Source organism: Antechinus flavipes, chromosome 1 (genome assembly GCF_016432865.1).
Source record: "Antechinus flavipes isolate AdamAnt ecotype Samford, QLD, Australia chromosome 1, AdamAnt_v2, whole genome shotgun sequence".
NCBI classification, from domain to species: domain Eukaryota; kingdom Metazoa; phylum Chordata; class Mammalia; order Dasyuromorphia; family Dasyuridae; genus Antechinus; species Antechinus flavipes.
In genome coordinates, this window is record NC_067398.1 from 696686721 (window position 1) to 696710886 (window position 24166).

The 24166-nt window shown below is 35.3% G+C and overlaps 1 protein-coding gene across 7 annotated transcripts in view; it reads right to left on the minus strand.

Moving 5' to 3' along the window:
• Nucleotides 1-24166, minus strand: part of ATXN2 (ataxin 2) — a 71795-nt gene that overhangs the window by 40365 nt on the left and 7264 nt on the right. For 6 of the 7 annotated variants that reach the window (XM_051972791.1, XM_051972789.1, XM_051972784.1 and 3 more), the window contains exons 5-9: nucleotides 11268-11392; nucleotides 5465-5556; nucleotides 4797-4994; nucleotides 4271-4449; nucleotides 2401-2610 (exon numbers count right to left, since the gene is read on the minus strand). In XM_051972791.1, coding sequence (XP_051828751.1) covers nucleotides 2401-2610; nucleotides 4271-4449; nucleotides 4797-4994; nucleotides 5465-5556; nucleotides 11268-11392 — 804 coding nt within the window. The remainder of the gene's footprint in view (nucleotides 1-2400; nucleotides 2611-4270; nucleotides 4450-4796; nucleotides 4995-5464; nucleotides 5557-11267; nucleotides 11393-24166) is intronic. The other variant, XM_051972790.1, reaches the window with a different exon arrangement.

The window sequence follows — 24166 nt, forward strand, 5'->3', positions numbered from 1 at the left end:
GTTATTGCTTTATTGATGCTGAAAATTCTATTGAATGTGCTACTAAAATTCTCAATGATTTACGAGATTAGGACAATCACTGCTTTGTAGTCTTAGTTGACTGAACACCAAAAGACTAAGGGCTCTACCAGCCTAAGGTTCCATAGCCTTATGTCAGAGGTATGTTAGAGGTAAGGTATGAACCTTTAGCTTCATGATTTTAAGGCTGGTTCTCTGTAAACTGCCCCAAATTCACCTCTTCTTAGCAATAAAATTACATTAATTGGGTCAGAAAGAGGTTGACTGCTATTTCTGAATAATTTTTGCACAAGAACAAGATTGAAAAGTAAAATAATTAAGCAGAAGTTGAAACGAGAGTTGTCATTGCTGATTTTCCTCAAACATGTACCACAAAGTACAGCCTTTTTAAGATTTGTGACATGAAAAGTTAAGTATCCCTCACCAACTGGTAATAGCATGGTTTTCAAATAAGTATCTCTTTAAGAACAATGTATAAATTTAATTATATTTACATAGCTTATTATACATTGTATATAACACACACACACACACACACACACACACACATTCAACACCCAAGCCATAAAAATACTGGTTATGTCTGTAACAATTGTGGAATTAAATGAAGATTAAAAAGCTGTTTTTTCTACCATAATGTTTACTGGAATATAAGTTGGTTTAAACAAAATTAATATAATGATGATGATGATGATGATGATGATGATGATGACAGAAGCAAAAACATTCTTATAGCACTCTAAGATTTGCAAGGCATTTTCTACATCCTATTTATGATCCAAACATTAACCTTGGGAATAGGGCCCATTACTATCCCCATTTTACAGATGAGGCAGAGACAGGTGAAGTGACGTGACGTGACCAAGGTCATACACTTTGTACGTGTCTGAGCTGAAAGTCAAGTCTTCCTGAACTTCAGGCACAGTGTTCTATCCACTGTACCACTTAGCTGTTATATTTAATTTAACAGTGATAATTCTGAAATTCAAACTGTTTTATATACAACTACATGAATAAAGGATCTTTTAATTCAAGTTAAAAGAAAAATTAAAATGTCATGCAAATTGCAAAGTATACAATCATTTGTTGTCTAAACAGTATGATTTTAAAATCAATTATTGATAACATATAACATGCTAAAATCATTAATATGAAGGATGCTTTATCTACTGCACTAAGATCACATTCATTTAGGAAACAATGTTCAATATTTCATCAGAATTTTTCTTTTGCATCAAATGACCTTGGAAAACAAGCGCTACTTGCTGGTCTAGGTATTGGTAGCTCCAATTATGAGCACATGATACCTATATGACCAAGACACAAAATTTATTTTAAATATAGCCATCATCCTTTCTCTTCCTTGCCTCCCTCCTACATTTTACAATGACTGAAAATGAAATTTTATAAAAGTAGCTTAGATTACACTTAAGCACAAAATAGCTTGAGCTGGTATCTAGAATTACAAAACTTTTTTAAAAAGTATATTTCTTGCATCTGAACCAAGAAGCGTTCTTCCTGCACTGCACACTTAAGTGTGTAAACAAGAATTTAGTATCAAGTACAGAATCAGGCCAAAGAATGAAATCCCAACTTTCAACAAGTGCAAAAAAATAGTCAAAGTTCTCTATGTCAGTTTAAGCAATATCTTGATCTAGGATTCATCTCCCACCTTAAAATACCCTTCCACAATACAGTATTCTAAATAGGTAAATAAAAACCCAAATGTATAGTTACATAATTCACTGTCTAAAAAAATAAAGCTAAGTTTAGCAATAGTGTGTAGTACCCTTTGCTCTTTGCATACAACTTCTTCAGGGAATAAGCTAGCCCAATTATTTGATGGCCTTTTCAATCACAATAGAACAAACCAAATGTACATTTATTTAATGGTAAATCTAAAAGCAATCATTGTTCAGTAAGGAAATAGGAGATCAGACACATACACCGGCAACAAGAAGATAGGCCTCTCAAAAGTGATCCCAAATCTAATACTATCATCTGCCTTGCCAAAGGATATAAATACAGATAGATTTATGATCAGAATAAAGAACAGGTGATATCAGTTTGTTCATTCATACTCAATGATGAGCTGAGGGCAAAATAATTCATTTAGTACTGAAACTGTATAAAATAAGCATTATTATACTGCCCTAAGTTTGCTTCTATCCACTGGGATATTTTCTAGTTTCAGACTGTTTAAAAATAAAATTTCTTTGTGAAAAACAAAAAGTTAATAGAAATAGTTTTGATTGAACTAAAGTTAAAACGAGAAAATTATAGGTTACTAAAATAATGAAGAGGAAACAATTTTGTAATTATAAACTCACACAGGAGTTAAACAAAGACAAACAAAAATATGAACAAATTGTGGTATTGTACCTTCTGAAGACATGCGTTTAGGCATAGTAGAGACAGGAGCTGGAGAACCATGAGCAGAGGGGTGAGACGGGGGTCTGGATGGCCTCGAGGGGGGCCTGGAGGGCGGCCTTGTAGGGGTGGCTGCCCGAGGTGGAAGAGAGTTGGGACCTGACTGGTAGCGAGAAGGTGGGCGAGAGGAAGGAGATGGGCAAGGCGATGGCCAGGGAACACCTGACAGAACAAATGATATGAAGGAAAGTATAAAAACTAAAGAAAAAATTATGGGGGAAAAAAAGCAAACAGAAGAAAAAAAAAAGGAAAATGACAAAAATGATTTGTTTGTACGTTGAACCCTTTGAGGACAGTTATGAGGTTTTTGGCATAGTTAAACAACTAATAAAAGTTCACAAATTCCTTTAAATGAGTCTGTTGAAACAAATCCACATTACCAAAGGTTAATTCAGACCTACTCATCCAACGTGAGGAAGAAAGCCTGGTTCCTAGAAAGGTTTCTCAGTACCGCTTTGTCGAGACAAGTACAGAACGTACCAAAGGACTTCGCACAATAAAAACAACACAAAACTCAGGGAGAAAAGGAATGGACTACTTCAGCTCTTACTTTTCCAATGGAACATCATAATGAAGGCAAGGGGCATCTGCTCCCCCTTAAGACACAGTTAAACAATCCAGCTCCTCACCATCTCAAATTCTACTATCCCCTGCTGATGCTGAATCAACCTCTACAATGCCAAAGGCCGGGGAGCAGACCAAATCCTCAACTTTTGTGGTATTCCACACTGGTAACAATGGCAACTGGCTTAACATTCATTAGCCTTTTTAAAAAGAGAGGAAAGACCAGAACGAGCTGCCCTCTCAATGTGAAAGGGAAAGAGATGTAATCTAAACACAGGGCAGACACCACAAGAAAATTTATCTGAAATAAAATGCAGCTACAAAATACTCAATAACCAAACACAAATGTGCTGGTGTTGATGGATTATGTGTAACAACAGGTCAGTGCAGTTTCTAATTTTAAATTGACACCAGACTTACCTTGACTCCTCCCCAGATAGTTTCCCCACACTTGAGTATCCTGAAGTTCAGGGCACTTTATAACTTTTTATTTGGAAAATTTTGACCATGATGCTACTTCACCATTAATTCTCTACTCAACGAGTAAAGAAATTTGACCAAAAATGTCAACATTCTGCTCGAAACAAAAGCAGTTCCTGAGGTAGTTAAAAGCAAACTGCAGAGCTTATCTTACCCTTTAAAAAATACTCAAGAGTGTTTAGCTGGAAAGGAATTCTGGAGAAAGAAACTTAATGGCAAATATGGATGCTAGAAATCCAATATCACTTGTGTTTTTCTCTTTACTCTGTGCCTTTTCTCCTTTCATTTCTATTCCTTAAACTAAAGCCATTTTTTTCCCAGTGGTGCTATTAATCCAACAGGTCATTCATTATTTATTAACACCCAATATACAATCCATTTACAACAAATATTTGTATCACTTTGAAAATGTTTCCATGACACTGAAATATTATACATTCATTTTTAAAATTAAAAGATTGTTTAATTTTTCCAATTTCTTTAAGTTTAGACTATTAAGTCATGAATTATATATTAATAAAATATCTTACAGACAATACCGTAGCAAATAGCTCACAAATGCACTTGCAAATGGGTTCTACAGTGACTTTTTATCAATTCAAGATTCATAAAATAAAAAAAAATCTCAAATTGTATAAACTACACTGTTAAAACCAATGCATTTTATACAAACACATATAAAATTTTCTTAAAATTTGAATTTTTAAAAGAATTTAAAGCAAACTGCTTCAAATAAAAAAAAAAAAATTAACTTCATAGACTGAGCCAAAACACTTGCCTCCATTAACGACTCTTTGGTCTGCTGCAGAATTCAGGTTAAACTCTGAAGTATGAGATCCAGATCTGGATGGGGTGGGACCAGATGCAGGCTGGCCCATCCTTGGTGAATTTTGTCTACCACTTCCCCAAGTCATGACATCTCGGGTTCTTTGTCCAGGTGGAATGTACTTGCTTTCTCTGAAAGGGAAGAGTGATTCACTGACTATCAATATAAGATCTAGGAAAGGTGAAAGTTGCCTGGCTCATAAGAATCACCGGGGGAAAAGTAAAGATGACATTACTCTATTATGTACAATATAGCATGATAAGATCACTTTTTTGGTTCCTCTTTAGAATCACAAACTTAAAAGCTGGAAGATCTTAGATAGACGATCATCTTTATGAATTTAAAAAAGGCTTAGTGCAAGTCATATAAATGTTCACAAACAATTAACTTTGGATAAGTCACATTAAAGATTTTTGCTCCTTCCCACAGATCTTGCAGAATGTATTCAAACAACAGGGCCATGTTTTCCATTAAATACCTAGTGTTGATGCTGTGCCCCTCACGGTCACTGGCATTTCTCTGAACAGCAGTATATTTTTCTTCTTCGCTTCTATCATCATTTTCAAGGGCTACCCGAGCTTTGTATTGAGCACTTGATTCAATTTCTTCAGCTAACTGGTTTGCTCGTGCTTCCCGTTTTAAAAATTCTTCCGAGTTATCTCTTTCTAATGGTACCCTAAACATGAAAGTAAAAAAAAAGCAAATATTTCGAGTCACAGTTCAAAATGTTAAGAAACTTTTTTTTAAATAAGCAGGAAATGTGAAGGTTATTCTTCACATGTTAACTTATTCAAAGATTTTAATTCCTTGGAGTAGTTTAACATCTAAAAGTATTGCCTAAATTGAGCAATCTCCCACTCAAATCTCTAGCCTTAAAATAGTCAATTAAGTTTTGGCAAATCAACATAAATTTATTTCAATTTTGCCTTCAAGAGGGACAGAAAATTGTCTATAGCACAGGCAATACACATTTCCCTCTCTGATCACAAAAATCTGCATTTAGGCTAGAATAAAATTATTCTTTAAACTTTGAAAAGTTTGTGGGATAATCCCTCAGCTCCCCCACCCCCCCACTTTTCTAAACTTGAAGTGGGGGAAAAAGTCTCAAGTAATTAAATAAAAGGAAGGAAAACTTTTGAAACTCACGTATATGATGACAAACTGCTATCATAGGTGGAAACTACACCGTAATTTTCTTCATTATATCGAAACATATCATTGGGATCCCATCCATTAGACTAGAAGAAAATAGTTTTTTTTAAATAAGTTTTTTGTTCTTCAAAATTTCTTACTATGTTCTCAATCTTTAATCAATATTAAAAATATAGAAACTATACAAAAGTAACTTTCAAATAGATGGACCAAAGATGGACAATAATTAACTATGAAAAATCATTTTACATTCTAATGAATGTTGGAATGTGGGTTAGTTTTGCCCACATTTTTCTTCGTTTTGTGATTTAATATAAAGGATGTTCTTAGAAAAATGTGATAGAAAATTTTTTTAAAGACAAAAAGATGGGCTAAAATGCTTTTGTTAAGTGATAAAGTAAGAACTGAGACTGGAACCCAAAATCTTTTACTTAGTAATCAAGTACTTCTTCAAACCTCGGTAGTCTGGTCCAGGCACACTGACAGGGGATGTTCAAGTATCAAAGTCATGATTCTTCCCAGATTTAAGGTGTAGAGAAAGGACAGAAAGGTCTATGAAAGCTATCTTTGAGGAGAAAAATGGTGACAATATTTTCCAATCTCACCACAATTACTTGAAAACACTTTCAAAGTCAGTTCTGCTATTCACCAAGAATGTGTGATTTTGGTTCTCTAGGTTGAAATTTCCACATAAGTAAAATGAAGTGTTTTGATGACATTATTTGTAAAGGTTTTTTTTTTTTTTTTTCTCTTTCCAATCCCAAAATTTTAAATTGCTTAACTGAATTTTACTAGGGTCATCCTCAATAATCCTGTTAGACTCCACAAAATAATTTTCAGTAACCACAATGCTTATAAAGCATTCTGAAGGCAGCAGGTTCTAATGGAAATCTGCTGGATTTTAAGGGAAACAGTAGTTTCGAAATTTGTCTCTATTACTTGAAAAAGTCACTAGAATTCTCTAGGCCCGAGTTTTCCTCAACTGTAAAGTGAGGAGATAACTCTCCTTGTATTGATTCTCTCTTCTCTTATTCTTTTAATGCCCTGTAATCTGGCTTCCACTCCATCATTCCACTGATGAGGTCAGAAATGGCTCTCTCCTATTCCCAATCATCTTGTAGTGGCCAAATCCACAGGCTTTTCCTCAATCCTCATTCTCTGTTCTGCTTTGTCAATGTGGATTACCCTCTTCTCCAGGATCCTCTCTCCTCTCTAGATTTTCAGGACATCCCTCTGTCCTGTCCTTCCTCCAAACCACACCTTAGTCTCTCTACTTTGCTCGCTCTTCCTTGTACATAACCTCCTCTGATGGGAGCCCTCTTCTTTATCCCCCTCTATCTTCTCCTTCCAATTCCTGGATTTCAGGACCATCTCTATGCTGATGACTTTCAGATCTATCTAAGCTACCCCTCCCTCCTGCTGATCACCAACTTCATGTCTCCAAGTTCCTTGCAGACACCTCAAACTAGATGCCCAAGATATTTTGTTTTTTTATAATAATTTTTTATTTTCAATATTCACCCTTGCAAAACTGTTTCAAATTTAACTACCTTCCTCCCTACCACATGCCTCCCTAGACAGCAAGTAATGCAACATAGGTTACACATCTGCAATTATTCTAAAGTTATTTCCACATTTATCATGCTGCACAAAAATCAGATCAAAAGAGGAAAAAAAGAAAAAAGAAAAAAGCAAGTAAGCAGTACTATGTTGTGATTCATATTCAGTCCCCATAGTCCTCCTTGTAATGACTCTCTCCATCATAAGTCTCCAACAGATATTTTATACAATCCAAATTATGTTTCATTATTTTCCCCCCTCCACTCTTCCCTCCCCAAACTTTCCTATTACTAGAGAGGGCATCCCCAACCTCCCAATTCCAAACCTCACAACCCAAGGATCTTCCTGGCTTCCCCACTATCTTTTAGCCTCCATATCCAATGCCTATCACTTTCACCTTAACATCTCTACAATACACTCCTTTCTCTTCTCTGACATGGCCATCCTACAGTACAGGTCCTCATCACCTCACTACTGTACTTACTACTGTAAAGGCTTAATGGTGGGTCAGCTCTTCTTCTCCATAAATTCCATTAGGCTCCTATCACCTTCAGGATCAAATATAAAACCTTGCTTTGATTCCAACCCATTCATAAGCTATCCCTTCCTAGCTCTCCAATCTTCTCACACCTTACTTCCAACATACTGGCCTTCTGGCTGCTCCATAAACAAGACCCTCCATCTCTTGGCTCCAGTTATTTTTTCTGGCTCTTGCTCATATCCAGAATGCTCTCCTTGTTCATCTCTGTCTCCTGGCCTCCCTGCCTTCCTTCAAGTCTCAGCTAAAATCTCATCTTCTCTAAAAAGCCTATCTTGACACCTCTTGATTCTATTCCTATTTATCCTGTAGCTAGCTTGCTGGTACATACTTGTTTTTTGTTGCATACACCATCAGATTATGTCCACTTTAAAGACAGAACTGTATTGTATCCCTAAAATTTAGCAAATGCTTGCTTACTAGCAGAGGACTCATGTCAGAAATATTCAATAAATTTAATAAGATGATCATCATAATGCTTCTAAGTATCCTCAAAGACATAATTGCCTTAATAATTTATCTAGCAAAAGAGATAACTATCTGTGGAAAGATCAGGACATGCAATTTCTTACAGTGTTACCCTCACCAGAGGAAGACAATCAATGGCTGCTGAGAAAAACCTTCTCAAGGTGAAAATATATGCCACAGCTTATGCTATATGAAGTTTGCTTTTGCCTCCAGTAATTTATTGAATCTTACCCTTGGGGTTTTAATACCTTGTCTTTTCTACAACACAGCTTTACACAGTGACATATATGTACCATTCAACAAACTGGGCTGTTACTTAGAACTAAGGACATTAGACAACTCAGAAAAGGAAATAGAATTCCAAATCCCTATCTGTAAAGTACCACATCACACAAATCTTCTCATTTCGTGTAGTTTTCACGTGACCACTGTCCCTCTACCACCCTGGGCGCTGCATCGCCAAGCCCTTCCTTCTAGAAGCTCCAACCTGCAGTTCCTCCCCAAGTCAGCTCCTCCTGCACTGGCTGCCCTCTGTTTCTCCCTTCCCCAGCTCACCTCTTGGTTTCCCTAATGACCACTACTTCAGTTTCATTTGTTACACCTTCTTCTAGCTTGCACCCACCAACAATGGTTTTTCCCTAAGGATTGAACCCTCTTTTCCCTATGCCATTTCACTCAATCTCATCAGTTGGTATAAATTCAATTATCAGATACCTCTATGCAGACGATTCTCAGTCCCATTAGTTCAGTCCTAAACTCTCTCCTGACCACAATTGTGTCTCACATCTTCAAATGCTTATTGGGCATCTTAAACTAGATGTTTCAGATCAAAATAAATAAATAAATAAAGAGAGCACCAGCCCTGAAGTCAGGAAGACCTGAGTTCAAATCCAGCCTCAGACACTTACACTTTCTAGCAAGTCATTTAACCCCAATTGCCTCAGGGGGGGAAAAAAGAAAAAGAAAAAGAAAAAAAGCAGCCACCTAGCTGCCTCAGACACTTAACTTTGCCCCAAAATGAATTTATTTCTCCCCAAAATCCTTCTCTCTTCCTAACTTCCAAACTATTGTGGAAGGACCCACCACCATCTCCCAGTCATCCAGGTATTTATGATTCAGGCGTCATCTTCAACTTCTCAGTTTATTCTCCCATATGAATCCGTTTCTAAGGCCTATCAATTTATATGTTCACAACATCCCGTACCAATATTCTTTTCTCTACTCCAACACTGCCAATGTCATGGTACAGGCTCCAGTCACAGCTATTATATTGCAATAGCCCACTGATGAGTCTCCCTTCTTAAGTCTTGCTCCACTCTGGTCTACCCTCCATCAAAACTGTCAAACAGATCTTCCTAAAGCACAGATCTGACCGTGACACCTTCCTAATCAATGAACCCAGATACAACTTAAACTGCCTCGAACTATTTCTTACTGCCAGATCTTTTTATCAACAGGACCTAACCAAGTCACTAGTATTTTATAGAGCTTAATAAATGTCTTTAACTGAATCACTTAAATGAGACTGATACTGGCGATACTCTTCTAGATTAATCTTTTGAATACTAGCAGCAATGCGCAAGGTCCTCTTCTTTGTGTTCAACATTGACTTTTACACTGATAGTTGAGAAACCATAACTCGCCCCCTATCCCAAAGTATCACTTCAAGATAATTTAGGCTGCTTTCCTTCTTATTGGCTAGGTGTTTTAGTAATACTACCAATTTTTATTAAGACAATAATTTCTGACACTTTGGTATCTCTATATTCCAAAAGTCTGACATATAAGACGATAACAGATGATTCTAAATAGCTTTGGTTTACCTTTACTAAGCACGTGGTGCTGACAGACTAAGGTCACATAAAAGATAAAAAACAGGAGGTCAAAAGCTGAACTCCAAATCCAATAAATGTTGCACAGAGTTGACTACGGTTGCTTCTTCCAGAGTCTTTGAAGTAGAACAAGTTAGAACACTAGTATAAACGTCTACCATCCAAACACTGAACCAACTAGAAAAAGACTAGCTACTATAGATAGAATATTTTTAGTTATAGCAACTCTGAAAAACCATGTCCTCAAAGATGTAGTGATCAGTCCTTTCTCTTACAGCATACTCCTCTTATGGCTCTGATATTGCATGGAGATGACCCTGTAAAAGATATGGTAGGCCTCTCTAACAACTGAATATGCTACAAAACCAAGCTGGCAAAAGTATCAATTGGCAATCAGTCTAACTAAGAATATGGTACCTTCCAGCCCCCACAAAAATGGGTGACCATTATGTGATCAATGTTTTAACCATAGCACTGACAAAGATCACACACAGAAGATGTGTAAAATTCTTAAACCAAGAGTAATGTGCTCATTTCCCCTCATCAGAAATATTTAGCTTTTGAAATGCAAACTATTATTGTCATAAATGAAATAGACATTCATAGCAAAGTTCATATACTCTACTTAAACCTCCTTTATTTCCTTCAGATAGTGAAACCAGATATAACATAGGCTAAGCATACTGTATTGATCTTCTTCATCAACTAATCTGAATTAAAAAACAATTTGTAATTTTGAATCATAAAATAATTTACTAGGAATTACTCCTGAGATCACAATTTTTAAAATTGAGAGAATTTTTATATTAGCAATTTTTTCCATCAAGAAATGTAACTAACTAAATTTAAAGAAATTTACTTCAATTAATTCTTCAAATTAGAAATGCACTGGATTATCACATGTACAATGACCCAATTTTCTTTTTTCTTTTTTTTTTTTGCATTTGACTTTTAAGATAGCTTTCTATTTTCAAAATAAAAATAGTTTAAGTTTTCAACATTCACCCTTGCAAAACCTTGAGTTCCAAATTTTTTCTCCCTCTTTTCCTCCCAACTCCCTCCTCTAGACAGCAAGTAAACATGTTAAACATGTTAAACATGTGCAATTCTTCTACACATATTTCGACATTTATCATGCTGCACAAGAATAAGATCAAAAAGGAAAACAATGGAAAGATTTTTTAAAAGCAGCAAACAACAAAAAAGATGAAAATACTATGTTGTGATTCACATTCAGTCTCCATAGTCCCCTCTCTGGTTGCAGACTGTCTATTAGAATTGTCCTGAATCATCTCATTGTTGAAAAGAGTCACAAGTGACCTTATTTCTTAAATAATCTTAAATTAGTATTGTATAGATACCTAAATATTCAATGAACTGAAGTGCAAATATTACTTACAACATCAGTCTCTAAAGCCTCAAACTCTTCAGTAGTAGCAGTTTCACCTCCATCCCATGGTTCAAGGTCCTTCTCTTTGTGTTCGCCATTTACTTTAGCACTGATAGCTGAATCAGTAAAAGCATCTGCAAAAGATTTTAATGGAAAACTTCCTAAATCAGTCAATTAATTACATAGAATATTCGTATATTACAAGACAACTGAACAAGTACAAAGTCTGAAAGTCAACTTTATATTCAATGAAAATGTTTTAATATTCATTCACTTCTAATATGTACAATGAAAATTGTACATTACTGCGGATAGCTTTTAAAGATAATTTCAAATTAATACAATTTGAGGATGTGATTTTTTTTTTTTTTTTGCTGCTACAGTTAACATTCAAATGAATGTTTTTTGGTTTTTTGAAGTGACAAAAAGACACCATCTACTACAAAGAAATATTTTCCTTCACAAACCCATTAGGTATACGTTGATATTATCTATAGCCAAAAATGCGTTATTCTCCAATTCTAAAAACCTAGGATCAGCTATGGTCAGTGGGTCAAATAAAATATTTTAAAAACAGAACAGAACAAAACCCAGGTGCTCACAAAACTACTCTGTGTGAGAAATGCCACTTCAACAATCAAATTCCAATAAAAAAAAAAAAAGTACTACTCTCTCACCCCTGGGGAGTAAACAAAGGCTGAATAACATGTTGGCTATATTATAATAGAGACTCTTCTCTTGTACATATTGGACTAGCTAGTCACTTTTAGTTATCATATAACTATAAAATTAGTAACGAGTCTGGTCATTTTATTGAAAATATGAGAATCAATTGTTCTCAATCTATTGGGTATCTTTCCTCAACGAATCACTAGAAATCTGTCAATACCTTTTTCTCCTGTTACCCAGCAACAACAGCTATGGGAACAAGAGGACAGTGAAGTCTGCGTGGTCAGTTTTCCTAGCTAGAAAGCAGAAATTAAGCAAGCATTAACCATGCAGGAATTAGACTTCGGACAGGGGTCCTCAAACTACGACCCACAGGCCAGATGCGGCAGCTGAGGACGTTTATCCCCCTCACCCAGGGCTATGAAGTTTCTTTATTTAAAGGCCCACAAAACAAAGTTTTTGTTTTTACTATAGTCCGGCCCTCCAACAGTCTGAGGGACACTGAACTGGCCCCCTATTTTAAAAGTTTGAGGACTCCTGACTTAGGAGTTCAAATCTACCACTTTTGCTTCCTTAGGCAAATCCTTTTTGCATGTGTCATCTATAAGTGAAGGAATGATCTAGATAACTATTTCTACCCCTAGCTATTAGGGATCCTACAATTTGAAACTCAATCACAATGCGACCCTCTAGTGAAGAACGTTAACTCTCATCTCCATCACATATCATAGAAGGATCTTATAATCAAACCTAAACACTTCCCTTCTTGCAGGGACCACCTGGGAATAAACCATTCCATAGCAGCTGTACCTAGAGAGGCCTGGCCCAAAAACGTGGAAATGATAGAGCTCAGCATCTACAGCCACTCTCACTCTAACTCTACTCAGAATAACAAAAAGTTGCATGGAGGTGAAGATGGTAATCCCCCTACAATGCTAGTAGCTTTTCTCTCTCAATCCCTCCCTAAAGTTCAAACTCCAGTACCTCAAAGAATTCAAGGGGCAGTTTCTAATAAAGAAGGAATCTGGATCAGGTAAAAACCTGTAGTTTAGTCAATCAAGACTGTCACCTTAGAACTACTATTAGTTGTCTATCTGCCTTTGAGAACTGGATTCATAAGATCAACAAGCACTGCAGTATAGGAGTCACCTAGTCCCAAGGAATAACAGGTTGAAGCTGGAGACAAAGAGCTCTGGGCCCAGATCTGGCCTTAAACAAGCTATATGACTCCAACTAAGTCTTTTGACCTTATGCTTCTGGTTGCTTGTTAAGGAGGAGATTGGACTCTATGGTTTCCACTGTGCTTTTCAGCTACAAATCAAGAAGATCCACACAAAATATGCAGATTCAAAATTTCTAATATCTAACATAGTAGTATATTTCACATAGTACTTATTGAAAGCTGCTAGTTTTTGTTAAATTAACCATTAATACTTCTTTTCAAATATCCTTTAAATAATGGAATTCATCTTGTGTGCTTTTACAATGTGAATTGTACAATCTTCTCAAAGGAATTTAAACTTCTACTCAAATTTTCAAATAAAAAAGTAAAACAAAAAAATTCTCCATCTAACCAAACTAAAAGATTTAGTTCTTTTAATGAATTAGAATTAATTCTAAAATAATAGTAATAAAAATAAAATTAACTAGATTTGGTAATTAGATCAAATTGTATCTTCAAATTCACATTAATTTGCTATTTATACCAGTTTTTTTTCATTTACAAATGACAGAAAATTAAGGCACTGTAGATTAGAGTTGCAAGTAGCAACTGAAAAAAAAATAAATTTCAAATATTCCCTTATGCACAAATAAGTGTATCCTGAATTCTGTAAAATAATTCCAATGTGTTTGAGAAAGGGTTGAGAACACAAGTTGTCCTCAAATCCCATGTTTGATGTGTAAAAGAAAATTAGCTTTAAATTTCTTACAAGGACATAATTCTAATTGGAAAAAAATTAAAGGGAGACTTTCCAATGGAGCCAACGTGAAAAATCATCTAAATATCTAATGTCCACTTAGCAACAATTTTTCACCCCTATAGTGATTTGGCAGACCATTACTGATTTCTAATTAGGGACATATCCTACCAACTTATTTTATTTAGCTTTATCTTTCCTTTTTGTCATTAATTTGGGGACTTATACTATCTTATTAAAATAATTATTCAAGTGTCAAGAGTTGTATACTAAATTCATTTGTATATTCAAGAAACAGACAATAATACAAGGAAAAAATTCAATAAATACACACAAGTACAAGGTAAAATAATTAGTTTTCCTATCATTAAGTATTTGGATTAAAGTTCCACTTTGAAGACGAGCTTTTAGAAAAATGAACTTTAGGAAAAAACAATACATAAAGCTTAAGCAAAATGAAACTATTTCTTGGACTTTGGAAAAAACCTTTATTTGTAGATCTATTGAGCAACCTGGCAATAAATACCCAGGTCAAGTTCGTAGTGTTTCAACCATAGAATGTTAACATTAAACATATTACCTCATCCTCTTTAGAGAGTGGGAGGGGAGGGTGGGTAGTAAGTAGAAGCTAACCAAATCTTATATAGATAGTTCATTCAGTACTGTCATCCAGATGATTTGTAAATATAAATACAAGAGCACTTGTGCGGTGTGGCACTATGTATTATTTTGTTATATAATTGAATAAGCAAGGAAATCAGTTGGCATAAAGTATTCTCAACAGGACAGTGGAAATTTGCATGCAGATTTTTATAGTGCCATAATACACAAGCCAAATATATTAATTTCCATTACACAGTAGAGTGAGATACAAGCATTATGAGAGCAAAATGCAGTAACAAAACAGGACTGCTAAAAGAAATGTTACCTGTTTCTGAAGGAACTACAGATATAGAAAGAGAAAAAAAAATTAAAATAATCAGATAAAGGCAAGAAAAGATTTAATTCTTTAGTCCTCGTAAGTCTTGATACATTTATATTTTCATATTTAAGAATCCATATTAAACTCCAGAAAACCTCTGAAATCAAACTTACAAATCACAAACATCCACTAGATACAAGGCTTGACAGGGACTCTCTCAACCTTCCTTCCCCTTCCCTCCTCACATTTAAACCCCAGAAACTGGTTTCATGTTCCACTTGGCTGAGAGGGGGAAATTAATCTTCATCTCTTTGTCTTCAGAAAATGACATTTATTCATCACCCCTTTATATTTTACAAATTTCAGCTTCATAAATTTGATTTCAGAAAATCTCTTCTAAGATATCTTTTGAATACATTCCCACCATTTCTCCAACCTTTACCCTGTGATTTCAAGTTAATTTCCTCCTCTCCCTTTTGTGCTCCACATCATCACCCCTGCTGCATTTGTAAGTCACAGATGACTTCTGTCAAGCAACAGCATTAAAGAGTATAGATCTAAAATTAACTTCACTTCATTTGTTTTGTTTAATCACTAGTGATGTGGCTGATGTAGACCAATGATGCTGGTAGGCACCAAAAGTTGGGGCTCGATCATGTCAAGAATTCACAATGGACATTCCCTTTGGCAAAAGGCAGATTTATTTAAGGAAAAGGTCACCAACAGAATGAAGAGATACAATAAACACAGGAATGGCAAATATGAAAGAGCTTGGGAGAGCATATGAAACACAAGTTCCTCTGTGGAACTCACAATTACCTAGGAGAAAAGGAGCATCCCCTTAAGGTTGGGGCATGTCCTTAGCTGGCAGGCTAAACCCTGAGTCAGCAGTAAGAAGTGGGGTTGGGAAGCCTAGTGGAGTTGAGAGACCCCATGGCATCGAGGGAGAGGGGTAAGGAGACAGAGCGCCAAGGAGGACTGACCCAAAGAAGGGCAGCAGCCATGTGGACCATAAGTAGATTGTACTTAGAGGAACCTCTAAGCTAAACTGATCTCTATAAGAACCTTCTCCCAGCTTGCCTCAGATAAATTCTTTGATTTTGAAAATCTAAGTTATTCTCTGTCCAACATACCATTCAGGACCTAATCAAGTAGGACCATAAGAAAAATTGTTTTATACACCTTTTCATTGTAAATATTTCAACTGATTACAACTGATTTCAACTGTAAGTATTTCAACTGATTACATCTTCAACAAGATGTTGTGGGTTAGCCTACATAGCTAATTGTCATTCATAGTGTATTTCATTAGGAAAACAGAACTTACATATGAACTTTTAGAACTTTTGGACATTATACAAAGTAGATTGGAACTGCTTGTTAGAGAACAAAGACCAGGTTTTGGACTACTCTTACAATGTAAGTTTTGACTAAGGTTACATAATCTTTCTTTAAAAATATTATTATTCATTCTTTAGTTTTGAGTTGCCACAATGAAAACATAAGAACAACCTTTTTGGAAAAACCTAAATGGATTGATAGGAGTTTTTACTTTTAGGATAGAGCTCATTCAACCAAAGGCAAAGAAAAGGAATTAAATTAAATTAGGGAAAAGGAATAAAACACTAAATTCAATCTTTTGTCAAAGGTATCTAAGAGGAAATCTTAAAAGTTTTAACTAAAAAAAACTGAAAATATAATAAATGTAATACAAAGTCCTCTTCCAACACCTGATGATGACATGAAATTGAGAAGGGAAGAGAAGAAAGTTTGAGGTAACACACAAAAACTCAGTGGAAAACGTTCTGATTTTTTAATGGACTATAAACTCAGTGAGTCAAATAAGATATAGCACTGACTTCCATTTAGTGCTTGACAAGCCTTCAGGGCTTTCTTAAAGGAAACAGGGTTTCCTTCAGGGTTGAAACAGTCAATATATTCTTTTGTAATAACAAGCACGTTTGAATCTCTCTAACTTTGTGAAACAATATGAAACTATCATCAGACACAAGAATTTTCATATTTTGTGCAGTCACTGTGCATCCAATTCTGACCCATTCTAAGCACAATATGTTCTTGCAGTTGTAAAATTTTTTCCAAATCATCAATCCCCATTCAACATCCCTACACAAATGATTCCCAATGCTAAGAGGCATGTGCCCACTCTCATTTGCATATCCCATCAGATACCCTGTAATTTTAAGGCATCGGATATGTTCAAGACACACACTCCAGATATAATCACAGATAGGTGGTACAGTAGACAGCTGCACTGTGCTTGGAATCAGGAAGCTCTGAATTCAAATCCAGCCTCAGATCCCTATTTTCTGTGTGGTCCTGAGCAAATCACTTAACATGTGTTTTCTGTTTGGCGGATGATTGTCCTTCCTCCTCAAAGAGAACCAAGAGCCTCACAGTGTCGAGAGAGTCGAGGCACACTGTTTCCGACTATAGTTGACCAGACCAATTTGAGTGCTCTGCCACAGACTAGACACAAGTGATTCTACTTTCTGTAGAGCATAGCACCTCCCTTTCTCTTATAAGGGCACGCCATGCTGGTGGTCCTGTGCCAGTGTCTCCCGGGTCATATAATTGATTCTAAAGTTCTTCAGAGACCTTGAGGATGTCCTTGTATCGCTTTCTCTGACTACTTTGTGAGCACCTGCCCTGTGTGAGTTCCCCATACAAGAGTCTTTTTAGTAAACATATATTTGGCATTCAAACAACATGGCCAGTCCCACAGAGCTGTACTCTCTGCAGGAGAGTTGAATGCCTGGCAGTTTTGTTCAGAAAAGGACCTCAGTGTCTAATATCTTATCTGGCCAGGTGATTCTTCAGACTCTTCCTAAGACAATTGGGAGGAAGCCATTGTTTTCTGGCCTGGCGCTGGTATATTGTCCAGGTTCCAGAGACACACAACAATGAGGCTATGCAGGTAGATCTTCAATTTGGCTTCAGTCCAATCCCTTCCCTCTCCCACACTTTCCTTTGGAGCCTCCCAAATCCTGAGCTAGCTCTGGCAAAGCGTGTGTCAATCTCATTACTAATAGCGACATTCCTGGAAAGCCAACTTCTGCACAGCATCCACAATTTTACCATTTGCTGTAGCTTATGGTTCCACATATGGATGGTGTGGTGCTGGCTGTTAGAGAACCTGTATGTTTGCTTCAATTCCCTCAAATGGAAAATTGAGATGGGGAAAAAAAATGACCGAAGTAAAAATGACCTTTTCAAGGTTGTTAAGGATCAAGAGAAAATACTAGTAAAACATTTCACAGTAGTTGGCTTAATAAATGTTTGTTCCCTCCTACCATTATAAATGTCAAGTTTCTGAAGAAACAAACCTTATAATGCCTCTCACTGCGGTAACAGCTATTTTCTGATTTAAATTCATCTTCTACTTATGTTACTACTCTTTTATCTGGCAAGTTTTTAATGAACTGATTGTCAACATCAATAGTTTGTTCCTGGCATATTTTTTGTGATATTGCAGCCCCAATGTGCTAGTGGTAAAAAAGTATAGAGAGCATGTCCCAAAAGTACCAGCGCAGATTTAATCTTTAATTTAAAAGAATTCTATGGAACTTTTTTTTAAAAGATAATATATGCAACTGTTAAATATATTTTTAGCCAGTAACAAAAACCCTTTACATCTTAATTGTATTTTCATTAAAAATGTATGAACAAAGACATATACAGGATAAGTAAAAAATAATTGATAGAAGAATGGCACTATACTTAAAAGACTTGGAGGGATTTCTATAAATATGGGATTTTAATTGGGACTTAAAGGAAGCCAGGGAGGTCAATGATCAGAGCAGAGAAGTGTTCCCGGCATAAGGAAAAAAGGCCCAAAATGGAGAAATGTGTGTTTTTGTACATGGAACAGGCAAGAAGCTAGTGTTACTGGACCTACAAATGTCTTGAGGAATAACGTGTGAGAAAACTGAAGAAACAGTTAAATTACAAAGCATTAGAATGGCAAATAGAATTTTACATAGGTTTGTAATAAGTTTTGTTTTTCTCAGAGGAGACTACCACCACATCACATAGGTGTCAACTGATTAAAATAAAATAGAGAAAGAGAAAAGAAGCAGTGTCTTATGCTTTTCTTCGGATATGTAAATCAAAACCAGGACAAATTTTATTAGCAGGCAAGTTTCTTATATCTTAAGTTCATTTCATACTTCTAATGCATGAAGTAGAGTAAGTTAGCATTCCAACATACCTATCAGCCACAGATTTCATTAGCATCTGAAAACCTATCAAATCACTCTATTTTCACCTATATTTACCTAGGACTTTTATCAAATAGATAAGGAATGGAATATCTCAAAATTACAAAACAATCAAGAATGATTTAATGGGATTATAAATATTTGACAATTTTTCCCAATGTACCTACCAAAAATATTTTGTGGAGATGCTGTAGATGTTTTAATGAAACAGATTGGTGGTTCTGCCTAGAAACTATTTACTAAAGTTCCCAAAGTCAAGAGGAGCAATAATAAAACATTACCTGAGGCTCCCAAAGTTACATGAAGACATAAATTTTCAGACATAAGCAACGTTTGAGTTACTTTTTTCCTTACCTATATAGATGTGAGGGCTTTATTTCAGAGTGAAGAGATCAAATGGAAGAGTCAGGAGAAAAAATATAACTATACCTTCAAGTGGACAACACTACTAACAAAGGAGAAGGGATGCCCAAAGAAAAAGTAAAGGAAGAAAAGAGAATCGATGAAACATTAAAAAGTAATCAAAAGAAAGCAAGTTCAAAAGGAGGTTCAGACAAAATAGGTCAATTTTGGAACGAATACTCACTATATTTAATATTCTTATAAAAAAAAAAAATCACCAAACTCTCTCTCTCTCTCTCTCTATATATATATATATATGTGTGTGTGTGTGTGTATATGTGTATATATATAGATATATATACACACACAGATTCATATGTATACTATATATATACATATACACAAATCTTTGTATAAAGAAATGTTCATGATCTTTGATGTTTATCAAATTTATAAAAGGAAATTTTTAAAAAGAACTTACCAGTAAGGGCTAAATCCCAGAATGAATTGAGGCTTTTGAAAAAATTTAGCTTTACCAAAGTAGGAATGTTTTGTCTGACTCTATATGTGTAATGGATAGTGTTTGCTTTGCAGGGTGGATTTTAGAACTGAAAATAAAACTGAATAAGAAAAAAATATCGAACACAATTTTAAACCTGAAAAATTCTAGTAGATGTCAACCATCTTATAATCCAAAAAGCACATCTATTACATGTCTGGGATTACTGGTTATTTTAAGAGATTATTTGAAAACTTTGATGAAAACAGCATACAAGATGAACTGAATAATCTTGTTTACTCCTAATTTCCCATCACAGATGTTCTGTACCTGAAGATTAGCTTCTGCTATTAAGATCCAACACTCAAACCCTAGTTGCAAATCCAGAACTTTTTATACTGCAGCCTGCTACCTCTTCTGTAAAATGAAAATAAGAAGAGCCATGCTCAGATCTGGGTCACAGGTCTAGAGCAGAGGAGCACTAGCATACCAGAGCTTCAGGCTGCAGTGGAGTGGGGACCCTCCTCACAGTTCCACAACAGAAAAGAGAGCTTGTAGTCACTCACTTACCAAAGCACAGAATAGTAAACACACTTTTGATTAGGTCATACCACTTTGGAAGAACTCAAAATTTACAGATTACTAGAAGTATTTCTGAAAACTGCTGCACCAAACCCCTGAAGCTTGGGACAATGCCACCTCCACCATGGAAACACAGCCTAACTGAGTTTCAAGTCAAGAGATAAGCTAAGAAAATGAGCAAACAACAGAAAAAGATTTCTGACCATAGAAAGTTACAAGGGCGACAAGAAAGTTCAAAACACATACTCAAAAGAAGTTAAAGTCCAAAGACTGAGGAAAAATAAGAATTGTTCTAAGGCTGTGGAAGAAGTCAAAAGGGATTTTGAAAATCAAATAAGAAGTAGAGGAAAATTTGATAAGACAAATGAGTGATGCAAAAGGAAATACAAAAAGCCAATGAGAACTGGCAATGAGAATTTCAAGAAATTATCGAAAGAAAACTGCCCTGATATTCTAGAACCAGAGTGTAAAATAGAAAATGAAAGAATTCACCAATCACCTCCTGAAAGAGATCCCAAAATAAGAACTCTCAGAAATATTGTAGCCAAATAACAGAATTCCCAATTCAAGGAAAAAATATTGCAAGCATCTAGAATCAAACAATTCAAATAATGTGACATCACAGTCAGGATAACACAAGATTTAGCACCTTCAGAGGGCCTGGCATATGATATTCCAGAGAGCAAAAGAACTAGGATTACAACCAAGAAATCACTTACCAAGCAATACTGAGTATAATGCTTCACAGAGGGAAAAAATGATCCATTCTAGAGAGGACTTGCAAGCATTTTTGATGGAAAGACAAGAGCTGAATAGAAAATATTACTTTCACATATAAGTCTCAAGAGAACCATAAAATGGCAATCAGGAAAGGGAAATCATAAGCAACTTAATAAGATTAATCTGTTTATATTCCTATATGTGAAGGTAACTTGCAACTCATAAGAATTTTCTCATTATTAGAGTAGTTAGGAGTATATATAGTATATATATAGTATATAGGCATATAGTATATGTATATAGTATATAGGCAAAGAGCACAGTTGTGAGTTAAATATAAAAATATCTAAAAAAAATTCCAACTTTCAGATAAATTAAAGCCATTTCTAGTCATATGAAAAAATATTTTAAATCACTATTGATTAGAGAAATGCAAATTAAGACAACTCTGAGGTACCACTTCATAGCTCTCAGATTGGCTAAGATGACAGGAAATGTAATGGTAAATGTAGGAGACGATGTCTGGGACACTAATACATTGGTTGGTGGTGGTGTTATGAACTGATCCAACCATTATGGAGCAATTTGGAACTATGCCCAAAAGACTATCAAATTGTGCATATCTGACCCAGCAGTGTCTCTAGTATCCCAAAGATATCAAAAAAGAGGAAAAAGGACCTACATGTGCAAAAATGTTTGTAACAGACTTTTTTGTAGTGGCAAGGAACTGGAAATTGAATGCTTGCCCAAGAGTTGGGGAATGGTTGAATAGCTATGGAATGTCATGGAATATTATTTTCTACAAGAAATGATGAGCAGACGGATTTCAGAAAAGCCTGGACTTACATGAACTGATATTGAGGTGAAGTGAGCAGAACCAGGAGAATATAATACACAGTAACAATATTATGTAATGATCAACTGATGGAACTCTTTTCAAAAATGAGGTGATTCAAGGCAATTCCAAGAGACTTGGGATGGAAAGTAACATCTACATGCAGAGAGAACTATAGAGATCTAATATGTTTCAAAGCATGGTATTTTCACCTTTTTGCTATAATTTGTTATCGTGTGTGTGTGTGTGTGTGTGTGTGTGTGTGTGTGTGTGTGTGTTTTTTTTTTTTCCTGGAGAGGACAAGTGAAGAGGAAGGGAGAAAAATTCAAGGTTTATAAAATACTTTGCAGAAACTACTCCATTTGCCACTCCTAATAATCATATAAGATAAGACAGGCAAATAAGTATGCTATCAGTACCCATTTTTCAGATGCAAAAACTGAGGCTAAGAGATTCATATAGCCAAAAACACTCAGAGCTTGCTTTTAATGTAGGTCTTTCTGACTACAGATGCAGCAGTAAGCTGTACACTGAAGTAAAGAAAATAAAGAGTCCTTAAACAAAGAGAATTAAAAAAAAAAAATAAGAATCTAAAATCATCTTATTTTTTGGTCCATGACATTTTACATTTCATTGGTATCTTCTCTTTGAAATAACCAGAAAAAGGGGCAGCTAGGTGGCACAGTGGATAAAGCACCAGCCCTGAAGTCAGAAGAACCAGAGTTCAAATCTGATCTCACAGACACAACACTTCCTGGCTATATGATCCTGGGCAAATCACTTAACCCAAATTGCCTCAGCTAAAAAAAAAAAAAAAAAAAAAAAAAAAAAAAAAAAGGAAAAGAAAAGAAAGAATAAGAAAACATAACTCTCTGAACACTCTGAAAACTGTGTATGGCATCTAGCCCAGTTCTCTTCCCACCCAATTTCATCTCTGAAAGTTACTTGCTACATCTTCACCTGATAATGCCTTAGGTAGTAACCAAATAAAGTCATTCCATTCAATCTATGAGAAATCAATTGTCACTAAAATGCTAGTTCAGTACCATTTTGTTTCAACATATTATTCTCTTTCCAGCTTCAACTACAAAGACTAAAAAGATCTGCTCCAGTTAAGTCTCACACCATATTCTCTGTAATAACATGTCTCTTTATCTTTTTTTTTTTTTTAACTATCTTATATTTCCTGGCAAAGATTCATCCCCCTCATTTCATAAAATCTTGGGAAAAAAACACACACACAACCTTATATTCTCAAATGATACTGTCTTTCACTGTTGTACCTCTGCCATTTATCAAAGTAAACACTATTTGATGGCCACAACGGTTCTGAGGGTGCCTTCTCTTAGTTATAAAGACTGTAAACTGTCTATAAAGCAGCATTTGGTCAAGGTATAGTAAATTTCACCTTTTAAATAGTTTGATGCTTATATGTGTGTTGCTTCCAAAATGAAGTATTTCTAGTTAACACAACACCTTGCATTCTGTGTACCTGTCATTTCCCATGCCATTATCCCTTTACCACCAGTCACTAGATCCCCCATCCCATCAAAAACCAAGTGAATGAGCAGAACCAGGAGATTATCATACACAGTAATAATAATACTATAACAATGACAATGAACAAATGTGAAAGACTTAGCTTTTCTGATCAATACAGTAATCCACAACAATTCTGACTCATGGCAAAAAAATGCTACCCAGAATTCATTAATTCTTGAATGCAAATTGAAAGACATTTTTTCCAATTATTTCTCTTGCTTTTTGGGGAAGCAGGAAGAAGGCATATGCAACATAACTAATATGTAAATGTTCTGCATAATTTTATATATATATATGTGGGGGGGGGTGTATGTGTGTATGTGTGTGTGTGTGTGTGTGTGTGTGTGTGTGTGTGTGTAATAGATATAATTTGAAAAAAATAAAGAATATTTCTGCTTTAAGAAAAGTCAAAGATTTCAAAAGGTATTATGTCATCTTTTTCTTTTTAATTTTGGCTAACTTGAAAATGCAAAAATAAAGACAGGTTAAGAGGGAAGAAAAATTTTTTCCTGATTTTTTGGGCAAAAAAGGATGGCACCATAAACAAACCTGTTTGTTACTATAAATACATTTGTGTAAATTTTTGGCCAGTACATTTCTTCACTATTAATTTCCAATTTTTGTTTCAATAATTCTCTAA